The sequence below is a fragment of the Gorilla gorilla genome, chromosome 5 (assembly GCF_029281585.2).
Source record: "Gorilla gorilla gorilla isolate KB3781 chromosome 5, NHGRI_mGorGor1-v2.1_pri, whole genome shotgun sequence".
NCBI lineage: Eukaryota > Metazoa > Chordata > Mammalia > Primates > Hominidae > Gorilla > Gorilla gorilla.
Genome location: NC_073229.2, coordinates 184,449,795 through 184,469,217, shown reverse-complemented (window position 1 = coordinate 184,469,217; position 19,423 = coordinate 184,449,795). Strand labels below are relative to the sequence as shown.

The window sequence follows — 19,423 nt, the reverse complement described above, 5'->3', positions numbered from 1 at the left end:
AGATGGGCTAGTGGCTTGTAACTTACATGGAAGAGTCTATGAAATGATGACAGAATAGATTGGGCCTGTGAGGCTGGAAGGAGATCCTTGGTCCAAGAGCCATTTGCCTGGTGTGGGAAAAGATTAATAGGTGGAAGTTTCAGTGGGGGAGTAGGTGGGAGTGGTCAGATGAGAAGGAGAAAAACTGCCGTGAGGGATAGAAGTTGGAATGCTAGCTGCTTTTTTAGCTACCTTATCAGCATAAGCATTGTCCTGAGTGATGGGATCTGATGCCTTTTGATGGCTGCTTTTTTAGCTACCTTATGAGCATAAGCATTGTCCTGAGCAATGGGATCTGGTGCCTTTTGATGGCCTTGGCAGTGAATGACTCCAGCTTCCTTTGGAAGTAAAGCAGCTTTGAGAAATGTTTTTTTTTTAAAGAGGCATTAATGATGGAGGACCCTTGCATAGTGAGGAAATTTCTTTGTGCCCATATGGTGGTGCAGGATATGGAAGGCATATTTAGAGTCAGTATTAATATTGATTTGTAGTCCCTTTGCAAGAGTGAGGGCCCAAGTTCAGGCAATGAGTTCAGCTTGCTGAGAGATAGTGGGGGGCAGAGCGGTAGCTTCAATGATAGATGTGGAAGATACTATAGCATAGCCTGCCTTTGCTGGTGTGTGGCGATTAAGCCTGGTGGAACTGACATTGATAAACCAAGTGTGATCAGGGTGAGGAACAGGAAAGAAGGAAATATGGGGAAATGGGGTGAATGTCAGGTGGATCAGAGAGATACAGTCATGGGGGTCAGGTGTGGTATCGGGAATAATGTGGGAGGCCGGATTGAAGTCCAGGCCAGGAACAATGGTAATTGTGGGAGACTCAACTAAGAGTGAGTATAGCTGAAGGGCCAGGTGAGAGGAAGAAAATAGATTTTGGAAATTATGAGAACTGTAGAGAGTGAGTTGACCATAGTTTGTGATTTTGAGGGCCTCTAAAAACATTAACGCAGTGGTAGCCACCGCACGCAGACATGAGGGCGAGGCTAAAACAGTAAGGTCAAGTTGTTTGGATAAAAGGGCTACAGGGCACGGTCCTGGTCCTTGTGTAAGAATTCCGACCACACAGCCCTGCACTTCAGCTGTATGTAATGAAAAGGGAGTGAAGAGTTATGGAGAGCCAGCATAGGAGCAGCTTTTAGGGCTGTTTTTTAAGGAATGGAAAGGGGAGTGGGGAAAGGATTTAGGATTTATGGGGTCAGCTAGGTTTATCTAGAACAGAATAATGGGTTGTGGAGGGAAGTATTAAGGATAGGAGAGTATATGGGTTTGGCACCTCAGGGTGGACAGGCAAAACAATTTGGTTGATAAGGTGCAGATCCTGAACTAACCTGTAAGGCTTGTCTGGTTTTAGGACAGGTAAAATGGGGGAATTTTAAGCAGAGTTTATAGGTTTTAGAAGCCCATGCTGTAGCAGGTGAGTGATAACAGGCTTTAATCCTTTTAAAACGTGCTGCAAGATGAGATATTGGCGCGGAGTAGGCTAAGGGTGATTAGATTTTAATGGGATAGTAATGGGCGTGTGATCGGTTGCCAGGGAGGGAGTAGAGGTATTCCATATTTGTGGGTTAAGGTTGGGGGATACAAGAGGAAGACGCAAAGGAGGCTTTGGGTTGGGAAGAAGGATGGCAATGAGATGTGGCTGTAGTCCAGGAATAGTCAGGGAAGCAGATAATTTGGTTAAAATGTCTTGACCTAATAAGGGAACTGGGCAGGTGGGGATAACTGAAAAAAGAGTGCATAAAAGAATGTTGTCCAAGTTGGCACCAGAGTGGGGGAATTTTAAGGAGTTTTGAAGCTGGGCCATCAATACCCACAACAGTTATGGAGGCAAGGGAAATAGGCCCTTGGAAAGAAAGTAATGTGGAGTGGGTAGTCTCCATATTGATTAAGAAGGGGACGGACTTACCCTCCACCATAAGAGTTACCCAAAGCTCAGTGTCCATCATGGTCCAGGGGGCTTCCGAGGTGATTGGTCAGCATCAGTCTTCAGCTGCTAAGCTGAGCAGATCTGGGGAGGAGTCAGTCAGAGAACCTTGGGCTAGAGCTTTAGGGGCCCTAGGAGTGGCTGCGGGGCAAGTTGGACAGTCCAATTTCCAGTGGGGTCCTGCACAGATGAGACATGGCTTAGGAGGAATCCCAGGCTGCAGGCATTCCTTGGCCCAGTGGCCAGATTGCTGGCACTTGTAGCAAGCTCCTGGGGGAGGAGGTTCTGGAGGAACCCCTGGCAGCTGCAGTTCAGGCATTTGGAGTTCTTGTGTGCTGGAGATGTGGCTGGGGTTTGTCTCACAGTGGAGGCAAGGAATTGCAATTCAGAAATACATTGCTGCTTGGCTGCCTCTACTCTATTATTGTACACCTTGAAGGCGAGGTTAATTAAGTCCTGTTGTGGGGTTTGAGGGCTGGAATTTAATTTTTGGAGCTTTATTCTAATGTCAGGAGCTGACTGGGTAATAAAATGCATATTTAGAATGAGATGGCCTTCTGACCCTTCAGGGTCTAGGGCTGTAAAGAGTCTAAGGGTTGCTGCCAAAAGGGCCATGGACTGGGCTGGGTTTTTATATTTGATGAAAAAGAGCCTAAATGCTAACTGATTTGGGAGAGGTCAGATACAGAAAAAGGAACATTAACCTTGACTACGCCTTTAGCTCCAGCCACCTTTTTAAGAGGAAATTGCTGGGCAGGTGGGGAGGGCTAGTTGTGGAACGAAACTGTAAGCCAGACCGGGTGTGAGGAGGGGAGGTGAAAAAAGAATTATAGGGTCAGGGAGTAGAGGCTGAGGAAGAATTGGGACCTAGCTCGGCCTGGCAAGGAGTAGCCTGGCAAGGAGCAGCCTGGTGAGGAGGGGACAGGTCAGATGAGTCTGTAGAAAAGGAAGATTGGAAAGACTCAGTGAAGATTGGGATTGGGACTGAGGGGACAGGCAGGAGGGAAAGAAGCAAGATTTGGGATGAGTTGCATTGGGAACAGAGACTAGGGAGGGACCAATGTGTAAAAGAATGCCTGGATGTCAGGGACCTCAGACCGTTTGCCCATTTTATGACAAGAATTATCTAGATTTTGTAGGATGGAAAAATCAAAAGTGCCATTTTCTGGCTATTTGGAACCACTGTCAAGTTTGTATTGGGGTCAAGCGGTGTTGCAGAAGAAAATAAGATGCTTAGATTTTAGGTCAGCTGAGAGTTGAAGAGGTTTTAAGTTTTTGAGAATGCAGGCTAAGGAAGAAGAAGGAGGAATGGAAGGTGGAAGGTTGCCCATAATGAAGGAGGCAAGCCCAGAGAAAAGAGAGAGTAGAGACACAGAGAGAAGGAGTGGGGGTTGCTTGCCCCCCAGAAAAGTGTAAAAGGGGTGGGAGGTGCTTGCCCCCCAGGAAAGTGGAGAAGGGGTGGCTGCATGGAGAGAAGGGGTTGGGTGAGCAGCCCTGGGCTGCAATGTGGGTGAGCAGCCAAAGCAGGCATCCCCGCAATTCACTTGCCACCAAGGAATGTGGGTGAATGACCAAGGCAAGCAGCCCCGCGGTGATCAGACACCAATGAAATGTGGGTAAATAATCAGGCAGGCATCCCCACATGATTAAACCCAAGTCCGTGACTGGTGCTGGAGCTTTGGGTCCACGGATAAAATGCATCATCTTTGTCTCTACGAGAAAAGGAAAGGAACTGAAATTAAGAGAAGGGAGAGATTGAAGTGTGGTGCCAAGATTGAAAGAAGAAAGAGGTTGAGGGATAGTGAGAGAGGTTGGAGAAGAGAGTGAAGAGAGGCCGCTTACCAGATTTAAAATTGGTGAGGTGTTCCTTGGGCTGGTTAGTCTGAGGACCAGAGGTCACAGGTGGATCTTTCTCACAGAGCAAAGAGCAGGAGGACAGGGGATTGATCTCCCAAGAGAGGTCCCCCGATCCGAGTCACGGAACCAAATTTCACTGGTGTCCGTGTGAAGAGACCACCAAACAGGCTTTGTGTGAGCAACGAGGCTGTTTATTTCACTTGGGTGCAGGTGGGCTGAGTCCAAAAAGACAGTCAGCAAAGGGAGATAGGGGTGGGGCTGTTTTATAGGATTTGGGTAGGTAATGGAAAATTACAGTCAAAGGGGGTTGTTCTCTGGTGGGCAGGGGTGGGGGACACAAGGTGCTCAGTGGGGGAGCTTTTGAGCCAGGATGAGCCAGGAGAAGGAATTTCACAAGGTAATGTCATCAGTTAAGTCAGGAACAGGCCATTTTCACTTCTTTTGTGATTCTTCAGTTACTTCAGGCCATCTGGATATGTATGTGCAGGTCACAGGGGATATGATGGCTTAGCTTGGGCTCAGAGGCCTGACAATTACTATCCATGTTTCTATGATCCTGTATATGCCTAATCCTGTCACCCATAGACATCAGCAGAGTGCAAGGGAAATTAATTCAAAGAAAATAGCAGTTAACATCCCATAGTGCCAAACTAGTTCTTAGCTGAGAGGGACTTTACTGAGAGGGACCTCTAATCCCCTCAGTCTTAGGAAGGACTCTAACCTTTCTAAGTTAGTCCTCAAACCCAAGTTCAGTCAAGTGTCTTTGCCTTTTATTAAGAGGGACTTTTAACCCTCTCTGTCTTAGAAGAGACTCTAACTCCCCTAAATTGGGCCTCTAACCCAATCACGTCCTTTACCTGGGTACGCCAGCACTTACCCAAAGTTAATTAATCAGTGCTGCAGTCTGTTTCCTTTGCGCTGGCGGAGGGGAGGTCTCCTCAGTATCCTCCCTTCAGGGTTCACCAGAAAGATGTTATTGGAAAGGTGTCCTGATCCAGACCCCAAGAGAGGGTTCTTGGATCTCACACAAGAAAGAATTCAGGGCAAATCCATAGAATAATGTGAAAGCAATTTTATTAAGGAAATCAAGGAATAAAGAATGGCTACTCCACAGGTAGAGCAGCCCTGAGGGCTGCTAGTTGCCCATTTTTATAGTTATTTCTTGATTATATGCTAAACAAAAGGTGGGTTATTAATAAGTTTCCCGTTTTTTGACCATATAGGGTAACTTCCTGATGTTGCCATGGCATTTGTAAACTGTCACAGTACTGGTGGGAGTGTAGCAATGAAGACGACCAGAGGTCCCTCTCATTGCCATCTTGGTTTTGGTGGGTTATAGCCGGCTTTACTGCAGCCTGTTTGACCAGCAAGGTCTTTATGAGCTGTATCTTGTGCTGACCTCCTATCTCATCCTGTGACTTAGAGTGCCTAACTGTCTGGGAATGCAACCCTGTAAGTCTCAGCCTTATTTTACCCAGTCCCTAGTCAAGATAAAGTTGTTGTGTTTCAAACACCTCTGACATGTCGAGGAAAAAAGCTAAATTCTGTAAAATATTTAAAGAGTTTATTCTGAGCCAAATATGAGTGACCATATTCTGACCAAATATGAGTGACTTGCCTGAGGCACAGTCTCAAGAGGTCCTGAGAACATGTGTCCAAGGTAGTTGGATTACAGCTTGGTTTTATACGTATTAAGCAGACAAAAGCCATCCATCAATACATGCGAGGTATCCATTAGTTTGGTCCAGAAAAGCAAGACAACACAAAGCAGGGGCTTCCAGGTCATAGGTGGATTCAAAGATTTTCTGATTGGCAATTGCTTGAAAGAGTTAAGTTATTATCTGAAGATCTGGAATCAATAGAAAAGAGTGCCCGAGTTAAGATAAGTGGTTATGGAAACCAAGGCTCTTATTATGTAGATGAAGTCTCATAGGTGGTACCCTTTGAGACAATCAATGGCAAATGTTTCCTATACAGACCTTTAAAAGGTGCTAGACTCTCAGTTAATCTCTTCAGGATTGGGAGGGTCTGGAAAGGGAAAGATCTAGTTATGTTAATAGAGATTCTTTACAGATGCAAATTCTCTCTGCAAAAGATGGCTTTGCCAGGCCATTTCAAAATAGGGCAAAGAAATATATTTTGGGGTAAAATATTTTAATTTTTTTTGTCTGTCGTGATATTATTCTATGGTCAGGCTGGAATTTGCTATCTTATTGCTACAAAGAGTCTGTTGTGTCATTCTTAAGATATGTTTTAATGTTAACACTGTTGAGTTGTGCTTGAACTCCAAAAGGGAGAGGGTGTAATGAAATATGTCTGACCCCCACCCCTTTCCATCAGGGCTTGAATGGGAAGGGGTGGGGGTGAAAAACCTTGAAGTTTTTCAGTTCAACTCAATCAGTTGGGGATCTCCGAATTTTATTTTTAGTTTACATTTGTGAGGTGGTATTGTTAAAGAAAAACTTCTGCTGAATTAAATTTATAAGAGTTTAATTAAGCAAAGAATGATTCGAGAATCAGGCAGCCTCCTGAGCCAGAGTAGGCTCCGAGATTCCAACACAACCACACGGTGAAAGAAGATTTATGGACAGCAAAAGAAAATCACGTACACAAATCAGAAGTGAGGTACAGAAATAATGGGATTGGTTACAGCTTAGCATTTGCCTTATTTGAACATGGTTTGAACAGTTGGCCGCATTTGACTGGCTAAAACTTGGTGATTTTGTAACCACCCAAGGGGTTCACCTTGCCTGCTGCCTAGACAGTCAATTTCTCCAGACAGGGGAATTGCAATAGAGAATGAGTAATTCACACAGAGCCGGCTGTGTGGGAGACTGGAGTTTTATTATTACTCAAATCAGTCTCCTGAGCATTTGGGGAGCAAAGTTTTTAAGCATAACTTTGTGGGTGGGGGAAGCCTCCGGCAGTGCTGATTGGTCAGGGATGAAATCATAGGGAGTCAAAGCTGTCTTCTTGCGCTGAGTCAGTTCTTGCTGGGGGCCACAAGATCAGATAAGCCAGTTTATTGATCGGGGTGGTGTCAGCTGATCCATCGAGTGCAGGCTCTGCAAAATACCTCAAGCACTGATTTTAGCAGCAGTTTAGAAAGGGTCAGAATCTTGTAGACTCCAACTGCATGACTCCTAAACCATAATTTCTTATGCTGTGGCTAATGTTAGTCCTACAAAGGCAACCTAGTCCCCAGGCAACAAAGAGGTCTCCTTTTGCTGTGGTCATCTTTATTTTAATCTATAAACTAAGTTTCTCCCAAAGTTAGTTCAGCCTATACCCAAAGAATGACAAGGACAGCTTGGAGGTTAGAAGCGAGATGAAGTCGATTAAGTTAGATCTGTTTCACTGTCTCAGTCATAATTTTGCAAAGGTGGTTTTAATTGGCACAAGAGTAGGCTATAGTGTGTTTACCATTCCATCTAGGTTATAGTTCACAATGTATAGAGAAACCTTTAGGCCAAACTTAAAATATGTAAGGAGGCAGCTGTAGGCTAAACTTGACTTGACAGTATGTTATCCCAATTTATATAGGAATGTCTGGAGCATCAGAAAGATTATGGAACTTCCCAAGGCCTTGAGACCAGTATGTGAGGGGCCAGAGTTGGAGCCCAGGCCCTCAGAGCTTGGGATCTGTGCCCTACAGCTTCTAATTCAGCCATTTTCTGAGGGTGTAAAAATAGAGACTGGCATGCAGTGTTTTGAGACCTCAAAACTAGTAAAGAACCCACATCCTATTTTCTGTACTCTATTATTGTGAAACACATATAAATACAACTTTAAAAGATCAAAACTTTTATCAGAATCTAAAGAAACAAAAACACGTAAGTGTTTATTATTAAAGATTATAGCTAGAGACAAAGAAAAAAAGGAATAACGGGAATTTAATGAACACCTGAATTTTAACTAAAATCCTGGCTATACTTTTTAGTGCTCTTACATAGTAATAGATACATAATTCATTACTTTTATTTGCTAGAAATGATCCAAGTTTCTGACTTATTTTCCTTACTAAGTTTTTTAAACTGGCAGGGTTACTGTCCTCCTTTTCATACAGTTAATTTTTTGCAGAGTTATTTTCTAACTCCAAAGTATCTTAATATGGTGGCAATGTCCTCTACCCTAGAATAACCTTGACTCAAAATGTTAAGTATTTCATTTCCCTATTAGGAATAGTAATTCAATGGAGTTTGGAACTGGTATAATATTTATAATGGAAAATACAGCAGTCAGAGATGGCAAAGGAATCTGTAAATAAGTATAGAAAAATGCCAAAAAAATGTTTTAAACAAAAATAAGGGAAACTCTAATTATAGACCTTGAGTTTTTCAGTTCTTAATGTGATATTCATCTGTCTGGCTTTCAGGCGTGCTTGGCTTGGTTGCTGGAGGTCTGGTGCTGTTGCTTCCAGAAACTAAAGGGAAAGCTTTGCCTGAGACCATCGAGGAAGCTGAAAATATGCAAAGGTAGGCAGTTGAAAGTTCTAAATGAATTGTTCTATAAAGGTTTGAAGACAACCCTGTAGCCATTTGGAAAGAATTAAATTGACTTTATACTTCACACCATACACTGAGATAAATTCAAACTAAATCAAAGACTTGAAAGCATCAAAAAAATTAGTAAAATTACAAAGACACTATAAGAGAATTTCTTTAAACTTTCATGTGGAGAAGGTCTTTCTAAATATGACCCAAAAAATCCAGAATCCATAGAAGAAAGGTCAATATGTTTGCTTTCATAAAAATAAAATATTCTGCATTAAACAACTACCATAAGCTAAAAATAAAATTATAAACTTGAAGAAAATATTTACTACTTTACATTGGGCTAATTTTCCTAACAATTCCATAAAAGCAACCACCTAATAGAAAAAAAAAATAGGCAACAGATTTGAGCAAATAATTCAATGAAAAGGAAATAAAAACAGCTCTTAAATATATGAAAATATGCTCAACTTCCTTCATAGTAAGAGAAGTTCAAATTAACACTGCACTAATAACTACTTGGATTGTCAAAACTAAAATTACTTGGTAACACACTATGTTGGGGAAGAATGGGGAGAAATGTAGTCTCCCGTGTTGCTGGTAGGAATTAGATGCCTCTATAATGGGCAATGCAATAGTAGTATAAAAATTACAAACATGGGCTGGGTGCAGTGGCTCATGCTTCTAATCCCAGCACTTTGGGAGACCGAGGCGGGTGGATCACAAGGTCAGGAGATCGAGATCAGCCTGGGTAACGTGGTGAAACCCCGTCTCTACTAAAAAAGTACAAAAAAATTATCTGGGTGTGGTGGTATGCGCCTGTAATCCCAGCCACTGGGGAGGCTGAGGCAGGAGAATTGCTTGAACCTGGGAGGCAGAGGTTGCAGTGAGCTGAGATCGTGCCACTGCACTCCAGCCTGGGCGACAAAGCAAGACTCTGTCTCAAAAAAATAAAAATAAATTAAATAAAAATTATAAACATGTATATCCTTTAACCTAGTAACTCTACACCTCTAGAAGTTTACGTGTACACAGTGATATATGTACAGGACTAGTCATTAAGGCAATTTTTTATAACAAGTGTTTGGAAACAACCTAAATGACCATGAATTAGAACACCAGTTAAATAAATGATATGCCATTCTGTAAAATTATACAGCCATTAAAAAGAATGAGGCCATTTCACATACGCTGACAAGGAAAGTTCTCCAAGATATATTGCTAATGGGGGAAAAGGCAAAACATAGAAATGTATATATTCTATCATTTGTGTAAAAATAGTGAAAGACATATATATAAATACTTGTATCTCTGGAAAAATGTACTAGAACCATAACACTGGTTGTCTATGGAATTGAGTGACTGTGAGATACAGGTAGAAGGGAGACTTCAATGCTTACCTTTTTGTAATTTTGAATTTTGGACCATATGAACCCATTCAAACAGTACATTAAAAAAATTCTAGATAAAGACAAACCTATCTGACACTCTCCCCACAAGTTTGTTTATACAGTATGTTTAGATATTTTTATTTATTTTCTTCTTACTCCACTTTTGGCCTGCTGATACCACAAACAACTGACTTTTATTCATTTTACCAAACCTTCATGTTTGACATTTTCAGTACTTGGGCAAAATGCTGGTAAATCACAGCGGACTGAGGCTTTTCCTAGAACTTGAGTCTTAGAGTTGGAAGAGGCCTTTGAATCCGAGCGGAGGTCACACACTCGCAGCCTGCAGGCCACCAAGTTCTCCAGTGCTTTCTTTGGCCTACACAGTATTTTTTTAAAGTGGGAAATTCCACATAAACTGGATTTCCAGGATCTGTTTTAAAAAAGCAGAAGATTTGGTAACACTGAGAAGATATTTCCTCTTGTTGGCAATTTGTAGGAGCTGAATGATCGCTTGGCTTTCTCAAGGGCACGCCCTCTGCAGGAGGCCACAGTCCCCACTGTTTCCTATTGTCTGTGGTACATTGTATGATCTGCTTGGTGCATGCAGACATTTGAGTTGGAGACCTTTCATCTAAACCAACCACCTCCAACCCCGTACCCCTCTCCCCATGCAGCTTCCCACACACATGGGCACCTCCCGTCAAAGACAGTCTAAATCCTGTTTACTGCTGTATCACTGGAACTCAGCACAGTGCCTGGCATACACAGAGCAGGAGCTTACCAATTATTTGTGGAATAAATGCTGAAGTTCTTTCTATGGCATGCCTAATTGAAGTTTCTTTCTCTAGCCAGCGCCAGTGCCAGGCAGGCAGTAATATGTGTGGTGAAGAGCAAGCCCTGTAGAGCCTGAGCCCTGCCGTCACATTTCCCATGTGTGTGGCTTTATTGCCTTAATGCCTCAAAGCCTCAGTTTCCTCATCTGTAAATGGGGACAACAGTACCTACTCACTGGATTAAAGAAGAAAATATGTGTAAAGTGCCTGACACTAATTAAGTGTCGATTGGTTCCTGATTAAATTGTTATGGTTCCTAAGGGCGCTAAACCTGTCCTAGTTACAAATATAACCTGTGAACTTATACCTAATACCTTATCTCACTTCTTAAGCCTATTTTCCTTTCCGTAAAATGAGGATAACAATAGCTAACATTTACTAAGTGCTCTCACCCAGTGCTTTCCAATTGACACTCACCAAGTGTCAATAAAGTGCCTGACACTAATTAACATCTACAAGCCACTGCTATTACTCATAGAAGCTTTTGTAGCTGTTCTATAAAACAGGAAAATATATGCCTAGACTATTTATTGGAAATCAAATTTTAAAATACATTCCGAGTTGTTGTTGTAAGTTGGAGAAGTGTGGCTCAGCGACGCACACATATGCTTGTCAGTTGTTCATTTTCATCAGGCTGGTTCAAAGCAGGCTAAAGAGATATTTCAAAAGACCATTCCTGTTGTTATTTTGTATTCTTTCCATGTATGTGATCTACAAATACTCCTATGAAGATTTGCACTGTTCTTGTTTCTGTATTACATAACCCAGTTCACCACGCACTGAGAGATATGTGTAAGACTTGGAGAATTGCAGAAGAGCGGGAGTGGTGAGGGCTGAGACAGAGCCAGAGAACAGTGCGCCTACAGAGGGAGGGGTGGGAGGTGTGGCCTGCAGGAGGCAGGGATGTCTGGGAGCAAGAGGGCAGACCACAGCTGGCACTGAAAACTGACTCCAAGAACAGTGTCACATGTGCTGAGGAGAGCCAGCAGAAACAGGGCAGGGCAAGAGTCCCTCCCTCACCAACCAAGTCATTTGGTTCCTAAGGGCACTAAACCTGTCATAGTTACAAATATAGCCTGTATGGACTTATACCCTATTCTTTATCTCACTTCTCACTTTTTTTGTCTCTCTATTTTTGAGACAGGGTCTCCCACAGGTTACCCTGGCTGGAGTGCAGTGGCTCAATCTCAGCTCATTGCAGCCTCGACCTCCTGGGCTCAGGTCATTCTCCCACCTCAGCTTCCCAAGTAGCTAGGACTACAGGCATGTGCCACCATGCCCAGCTAATTTTTTGTATTTTTTTAATAGAGACAGGTTTCACCATGTTGCCCAGGATGGTCTCGAACTGTGGAGCTCAAGTTATCCACCCACCTTGGCCTCCCAAATTGCTGGGATTACAGGTGTGAGCCACCGCACCCGGCCCCTTATCTCACTTCTTAAGCTGGTTTTCCTTGCTGTAAAATGAGGATAACAATAGCTAACGTTTACTAAGAGCTCTACCCAGTGCTTTCCATGCCCTTCCCATGCACCTTCTTTTATTGCACTTCATTTTATTGTGCTTTGCAGATATTGTGTTTTTTAACAGATTGAAGGTATACAGCAACCCTACATTAAGCAAGTTTATTTGCAGCATTTTTCCAACAGCAGGTGCTCACTTCATGTCACTGTGGCATGTTTTGGTAATTCTCACAATATTTTAAACTTTTCCATTATTATCATATCTGTGATGGTGATCTGCAATCAGTGATCTTTGATACTGCTATTGTAATTGTTTTAGGGCACCACAAACCATGTCTGTGTAAAACAGCAAACTTAATTGATAAATGCATGTGATCTGACTGTTCCACACACTGAGCATTCCCCCATCTCTCTCCCTCTCCTTGGGCCTTCCTATTGCCCAAGACACAACCATATTGAAATTAGGCCAATTAATAGCTCTACAATGCCCTCTAGGTGTTAAATGAAAGGAAGAGTTGCAAGTCTCAACTTTAAAGCAAAAGGCAGAAATGATTACGCTCAATGAGGAAGTCATGTTGAAAGCCAGCGTAAGCTGAAAGTGAGGACTCTTGTACCAGGTAGCCAAGTCGAGAATGCACAGGAAAAGTTCTTGAAGGAAGTTGAAAAATGCTACAAATGAGAAATGAAACAGCCTTATTGCTGATATGGAGAAAGCTTGAGTGGTCTGGATAGAAGATCAAACCGGTCACAACATTCCCTTAAGCCAAAGCCTAACCCAGAACAAGGCCCTAACTCTCTTCCATTGTATGAAGGCTGAGACAGGTGAAGAAGTAGCAGAAGAAAAATTCGAAGTGAGTAAGTTCGGTTAATACGGCTTAAGGAAAGAAGCCATCTCCATAACTTGAAAGTGCGAAATGAAGCAGCAAGTGCTGATGTAGAAGCTGCAGCAAGTTATCCAGATCTAACAAAGATCACTGATAAAGGGGGTCACACTAAACAACAGATTTTCAATATAGACACAACAGCATTCTATTGGAAGAAGATGCCATTTAGGACTTTCGTGAAGAGCGAGGAAAAAATCAATGTCTGGTTTTCAAAGCTCAATGGACAGGTTGACTCTCTTGTGAAGGGTGAATGCAGCTGGTGACTAGAAGGTGAAGCCAGTGTTCATTTACCATGAAAACTCTAGGGTCCCTAAGAATTATGCTAAATCTAATCTGCTTGTGCTCATGGAATAGCAAAGCCTGTGTACAGATAACAGTACATCCGTTTACAGCATGGTTTATTGACTATTTTAAGCCTGCTGTTTAGACCTACTGCTTAGAAAAGAAGATTGCTTTCAAAAGATTACTGCTCACTGACAATACATACACCTGGTCACCCAAGAGCTCTGATGGAGATGTACCTAAAGATTAATGTTGTTTTAATGCCTGCTAACACAACATCCATTCTGCAGCCCATGGATCAAGGAGTAGTTTTGACATTCAAGTATTATTATTTAAGAAATATACTTTATAAGGCTATAGCTACTGTAGATGGTAATTCCTCTGATTGTTCTAGGCAAAGCACATTGAAAAACCTTCTAGAAAGCTTTCACCATTGTAGATGCCACTAAGAACATTTGTGGATCATTAGAGGAGGTCAAAATGTGAACGTTAATGGGAGTTTTGAAGAAGTTGATTACAGTCCTCATGGATAACTTTGAAGAGCTCAAGACTTCAGCATAAAAAGTGTCTGCAGATACGATAGAAATAGCAAGAGAACTAGAATTAGAAGTAGAGCCCGAAGATGTGACTGAATTGCTTCAACCTCATGATAAAACTTGAACAATGAGGAGTTGCTTCTTACAGATGAGCTTAGAAAGTGGTTTCTTGAGATGGAATCTACTCCTGGTGGAGATCCTGTGAACATTGTTGAAATGACAACAAAGGATTTAGAATATTACATAAACTAAGTTGACAAAACAGCATCAGGGTTTGAGAGGATTGACTCCAATTTTTAAAGAAGCTCTACTGTGGGTAAAATGCTATGAAATAGCATTGCATGCTATAGCGAAATCTTTCATGAAGGGAAGAGTCAATCAACATTGAAAACTTCATATTCTTGTTTTAAGAAGTTTCAACAGCCACTTCAACCTTCAGCAACCACTGTCTTGCTCAGTCAGCAGCCATCAACATAGAGGCAAGAGCCTCCACCAGCAAGATTAACACAAATTGAAGGTTCAGATGATTGTTAGCATTTTTAAAAAATAAAGTATTTTTAAATTACATTGTTTTCTTAGACATAATATTGCACATTTAATAGACTACAATATAGTGTAACCGTAACTTTTATATGAACTGGGAAACCAACAAAAATGTATGACTCACTTTATGGTAAAATTTACTTTATTGTGGTAGTCTGGAACTGAATCCCCAATATCTCTGAGGTATGCCTGTATTCCCTCATTGAATCCTTGCAGCAACCCTATGAAATAGGCGTTATTATTATTAATTCCACTGACAACTGGAAAAAAAAACAGGCCAGAGAAAGTAAAGGACTTGCTCAAAACCACACAGCCAATAAGCGACAAAGCCAAAGTTTCAATCCTGGCAGCTAGATTTTGTGGCCCATGAACTTGTCTCACCATCAGAGGGTTGGGCTCATGAATGGGACAATGCGATGAAGCACCCATCACAGTGCTTGGTATTTAGTTAGTAGTCACTCACTGGTGGCTGATGTTGTTGCTGCTGCTGCTGTTGTTGCTGCTGCTATTGTCATTTTTCTTGTTGCTGTTGTTGCTGCTATTGCTGTTGTTATTGTTACTGCTGCTATTGTTTTTGCTGTTGCTATTACTGTTGTTATTGCTATTGTACTTATTTCTACTGTTGTTACTGTTGGTGCTGCTGCTGTTATAATTATTGCTGCTGTTCCTACTGCTGCTACTGTTGTTGCTGCTGTTGTTGCTGATGTTGCTGCTGCTGTTGTTACTGCTGGTGTTCCTACTGCTGTTGTTGCTGCTGCTGTTATTGCTTCTGTTGCTATTGCTGTGGGTATTGTTGCCGCTGTTGCTGTTGTTGACTGTGATGCTCTTGCTCTTGTTGTTGCCGATGTTTCCATTGTTATTGCTGCTGCCGTTGTTGCTACTACTGTTACTGTTACTGCTGCTGTTACTGTTGTTGCCACTGTTAGTGTTGTGGCTGCTGCTATTGCTGCTACTGTTACTGTTGCTGCTGTTACTATTGCTGTTGTTTTTGTCACTGCTGTTGCTGCTGTTGTTGCTTTTGTTATTGTTGCAGCTACTGTTGTTCCTTCTTTGTTGCTGTTGCTGATGCTTTTGCTGTGGGTGTTGTTTTGTTTGCTCCTGTTGCTGTTAACTTTTGTTATTGTTACAGCCACTGTTGTTGCTGCTCTTGCTGCTGCTGCTGTTGCTGCTTCTGCTATTGCTGTTGCTGCTTTTTCTGACGTTGCTGTTGTTGCTGCTGTTATAATTATTGCTGCTGCTGTTATTGCTGCTGTTGCTTTTGTTATTGTTGCAGCTACTTTTGTTGCTCCTCTTGTTGTTGTTGCTGCTATTGCTGCTGTTGTTGCTTTTGTTATTGTTGCTGCTGCTACCTGTTGCTGACATTGATGTTGCTGCTGCTGTTGTTGCTGCTACTGCTATGTTGCTGTTTCTATTATTATTGCTGTTGTTGACTATGATGCTGTTGCTGTTGCTGTTGCTGCTGCTGCTATTGCTGAAATTGTTGATGTTGTTGTTAATGCTGTTGTCATTGCTACTACTTTGGCTGCTGCTGCTGTTGTTACCACTATTGCTACTGCAACTGCTGTTGTTGCTACTGCTGATGTTGCTGCTACTGTTACTGTCGTGGTTGCTGCTACTATTGCTGCTATTGTTGCTTTTGTTATTGCTGCTGCTTCTGTTGTTATTGCCATTGTTGATTATGATGCTGTTTCTATTGCTGTCACTGCTGCTACTGTTGCTGACACTGTTGTTGCTGCTACTGTTGCTGATGTTGTCATTACTGCTATTGTTACTGCTGTTGTTGCTGCTGCTGCTGTTGCTGTTATGATTGCTGCTGCTATTGCTGTTGTTGTTGCTTTTATTGTTGTTGCTGCTCTTACTGCTGTTGTTGTAATTATTGCTGCTACTGCTGCTGCTGCTATTACTGCTATTTCTGTTGCTACTGCTGCTGTTGCTGTTGCTGTTGTTAACTGTGATGCTATTGCTGTTGCTGATGCTTTTGTTGCTACTGCTGTTGCTGTTGCTGATACTGTTGCTATTGTTGCTTTTGTTATTGTTGCTGTTTTTGCTGCTGCTGCTACTGTTGCTGTTGCTGCTGCTATTATTTTTGCTGCTGCTGTTGCTGTTGTTACTGCTGTTGTTGTTGCTGATGCTGCTACTGCTGCTATTGCTGTTGCTGATACTGTTGCTATTGTTGCTTTTGTTATTGTTGCTGTTGTTGCTGCTGCTGCTACTGTTGCTGTTGCTGCGGCTGCTATTATTGTTGCTGCTGCTGTTGCTGTTGTTACTGCTGCTATTGTTGCTCTTGTTGCTGATGCTGCTACTGTTGCTATTGCTGTTGCTGTTGCTGATACTGTTGCTATCGTTGCTTTTGTTATTGTTGCTGTTGTTGCTGCTGCTGCTACTGTTGCTGTTGCTGCTGCTGCTCTTATTGTTGCTGCTGCTGTTGCTGTTGTTACTGCTGCTGTTGTTGCTCTTGTTGCTGATGCTGCTACTGTTGCTATTGCTGTCGCTGCTACTATTACTGTTGCTATTGCTGCTACTACTGCTGCTGGTGTTGCTGCTACTGTTGTTGCTACTATGGTAATGATTGCTGCTGCTGCTGCTACTGTTATTACTGCAATTTCTGTTGCTACTGCTGCTGTTGCTGTTGCTGTGGCTATTGTTGCTGTTGTTAATTGTGATGCTATTGCTGTTGCTGATGCTTTTGTTGCTATTGCTGTTGCTGTCACTGATACTGTTGCTATTGTTGCTTTTGTTATTGTTGCTGTTGTTGCTGCTGCTGCTACTGTTGCTGTTGCTGCTGCTCTTATTGTTGCTGCTGCTGTTGCTGTTGTTGCTGCTGCTGTTCCTGTTTTTACTGCTGCTATTGTTGCTTTTGTTGCTGCTGCTGCTGCTGTTGCTATTGCTGTTGCTGATACTGTTGCTATTGTTGCTTTTGTTATTGTTGCTGTTGTTATTGTTGCTGTTGTTGCTGCTGCTGCTACTGTTGCTGTTGCTGCTGCTCTTATTGTTGCTGCTGCTGTTGCTGTTGTTGCTGCTGCTGTTGCTGTTTTTACTGCTGCTATTGTTGCTCTTGTTGCTGCTGCTGCTACTGTTGCTGTTGCTGCTGCTGCTCTTATTGTTGCTGCTGCTGTTGCTGTTGTTGCTGATGCTGCTACTGTTGCTATTGCTGTCGCTGCTACTATTACTGTTGCTATTGCTGCTACTACTGCTGCTGGTGTTGCTGCTACTGTTGTTGCTACTATGGTAATGATTGCTGCTACTGCTGCTGCTGCTGTTATTACTGCGATTTCTGTTGCTACTGCTGCTGTTGCTGTTGCTGTTGTTAATTGTGATGCTATTGCTGTTGCTGATGCTTTTGTTGCTATTGCTGTTGCTGTTGCTGATACTGTTGCTATTGTTGCTTTTGTTATTTTTGCTGTTGTTGCTGCTGCTGCTACTGTTGCTGTTGCTGCTGCTCTTATTGTTGCTGCTGCTGTTGCTGTTGTTGCTGCTGTTGCTGTTTTTACTGCTGCTATTGTTGCTGTTGTTGCTGATGCTGCTGCTGTTGCTATTGCTGTTGCTGTTGCTGATACTGTTGCTATTGTTGCTTTTATTATTGTTGCTGTTGTTGCTGCTGCTGCTACTGTTGCTGTTGCTGTGGCTGCTATTATTGTTGCTGCTGCTGTTGCTGTTGTTACTGCTGCTATTGTTGCTGTTATTGTTGCTGATGCTGCTACTGTTGCTATTGCTGTCGCTGCTACTATTACTGTTGCTATTGCTGCTGCTACTGCTGCTGGTGTTGCTGCTACTGTTGTTGCTACTATAGTAATGATTGCTGCTACTGCTGCTGCTGCTGTTGCTGCTGCTATTACTACTGCTACTTCTGTTGCTGTTATTGCTGTGACTTCTGTTGTTGCTACTGCTGATTTTGCTATTTCTGCGGCTATTGTTGCTGCTGTTGTTGCTCTTAATTGTGATGGTGTTGATTCTGTTGCTATTGTTGCTGCTATTGCTACAATTGTTGCTGCTGTTGTTGCTCTTAATTGTGATGGTGTTGATTCTGTTGCTATTGTTGCTGCTATTGCTACAATTGTTGCTGCTGTTGTTGCTATTGTTGGTTTTGTTGTTACTGTTTCTGTTGCTTTTGTTATTGTTGCTGCTGCTGTTGCTGTTGCTGCTGCTGCTGATGCTGTTACTGTTACTATTGCTATTACTGATACTATTGTTGCTGCTGCTGTTGCTCGTGTTGCTACTGTTGCTATTGCTGTTACTACTGAGGATCCTATTGTTGCTATTGCTGTTGCTGCTGATGGTATTACTGTTGCCATATCTGTTGCTGCTACTGTTACTGTTGCTGTTGCTATTACTGTTGTTGCTGCTGTTGCTTTTGTTGTTGTTACTGCTGCTGTTGTTGCTGATGCTTCTACTGTTGCTATTGCAGTTGCTGCTGTTATTACTGTTGTTGCTGCTGTTGCTACTATTGCTGCTACTGTTGCTGCTGTTGTTGCTTTTGTTGTTCCTGCTGCTGCTTCTATTGCTGCTATTTCTACTGTTGTTGTTTCTGCTTCTGTAGTTGTTGTTATTGTTGTTGGCAGAGAGACCAGAGGAGCTCAACTGACTTGATTTTACCTCCCCATCTGGAGCTTTAGATAATTCCAAAACCATAGGGTGATTTGGGTAAGCTTCTGCCATCCCTCGTCTCAGATTGGATTGGTCCAGAAAATGAGACAAGACTAACCAACTCCAGGTGGGGGAAATTCTGTGAGATGCTGGGTGGCTGGGAGCAGCCCACAGCTGATTCAATATTGCTATAAACAGGAACAGGTCCAAAGGCCATGGCTGGGAACAACAAAATGAAGAAAGCAGCATTTCTACGATGAATATCAGCAATGTCCTGGCATTCATGAAGACAAGATGATTGAGAAAACTTGCAATTTGAACAAATGTTTTAATTGCAGTCTTCATTTATCAAGCTGTTGAAAAGTAAATACACTTTGAAAAAATAATTTTTAAAATTCTATTTGCATAACTAATGATAACAAGATATTGCAATCTTCATCATTAACTGATATAAGATTAAGTTTAGACTTTACCCACATTCTCTATTACAGAGAAAGGTGAACACCCTAAAAAAGGAACTTATTTAGGCCAGTTCCAATTCAATAAGATAATTTTAGGAATAACTCTGTCGACATGAGTTATCAACAAGTTCTG

The 19,423-nt window shown here is 42.2% G+C and overlaps 1 protein-coding gene across 2 annotated transcripts in view; it reads left to right on the top strand.

Annotated features, from left to right (window-relative positions):
* The window catches only part of SLC22A2 (solute carrier family 22 member 2), a 92,497-nt gene that overhangs the window by 26,210 nt on the left and 46,864 nt on the right, over positions 1-19,423 (top strand). For both annotated transcript variants that reach the window (XM_004044915.4, XM_031012608.3), the window contains exon 10: positions 8,198-8,297. In XM_004044915.4, the coding sequence (XP_004044963.2) occupies positions 8,198-8,297 (100 nt within the window). The remainder of the gene's footprint in view (positions 1-8,197; positions 8,298-19,423) is intronic.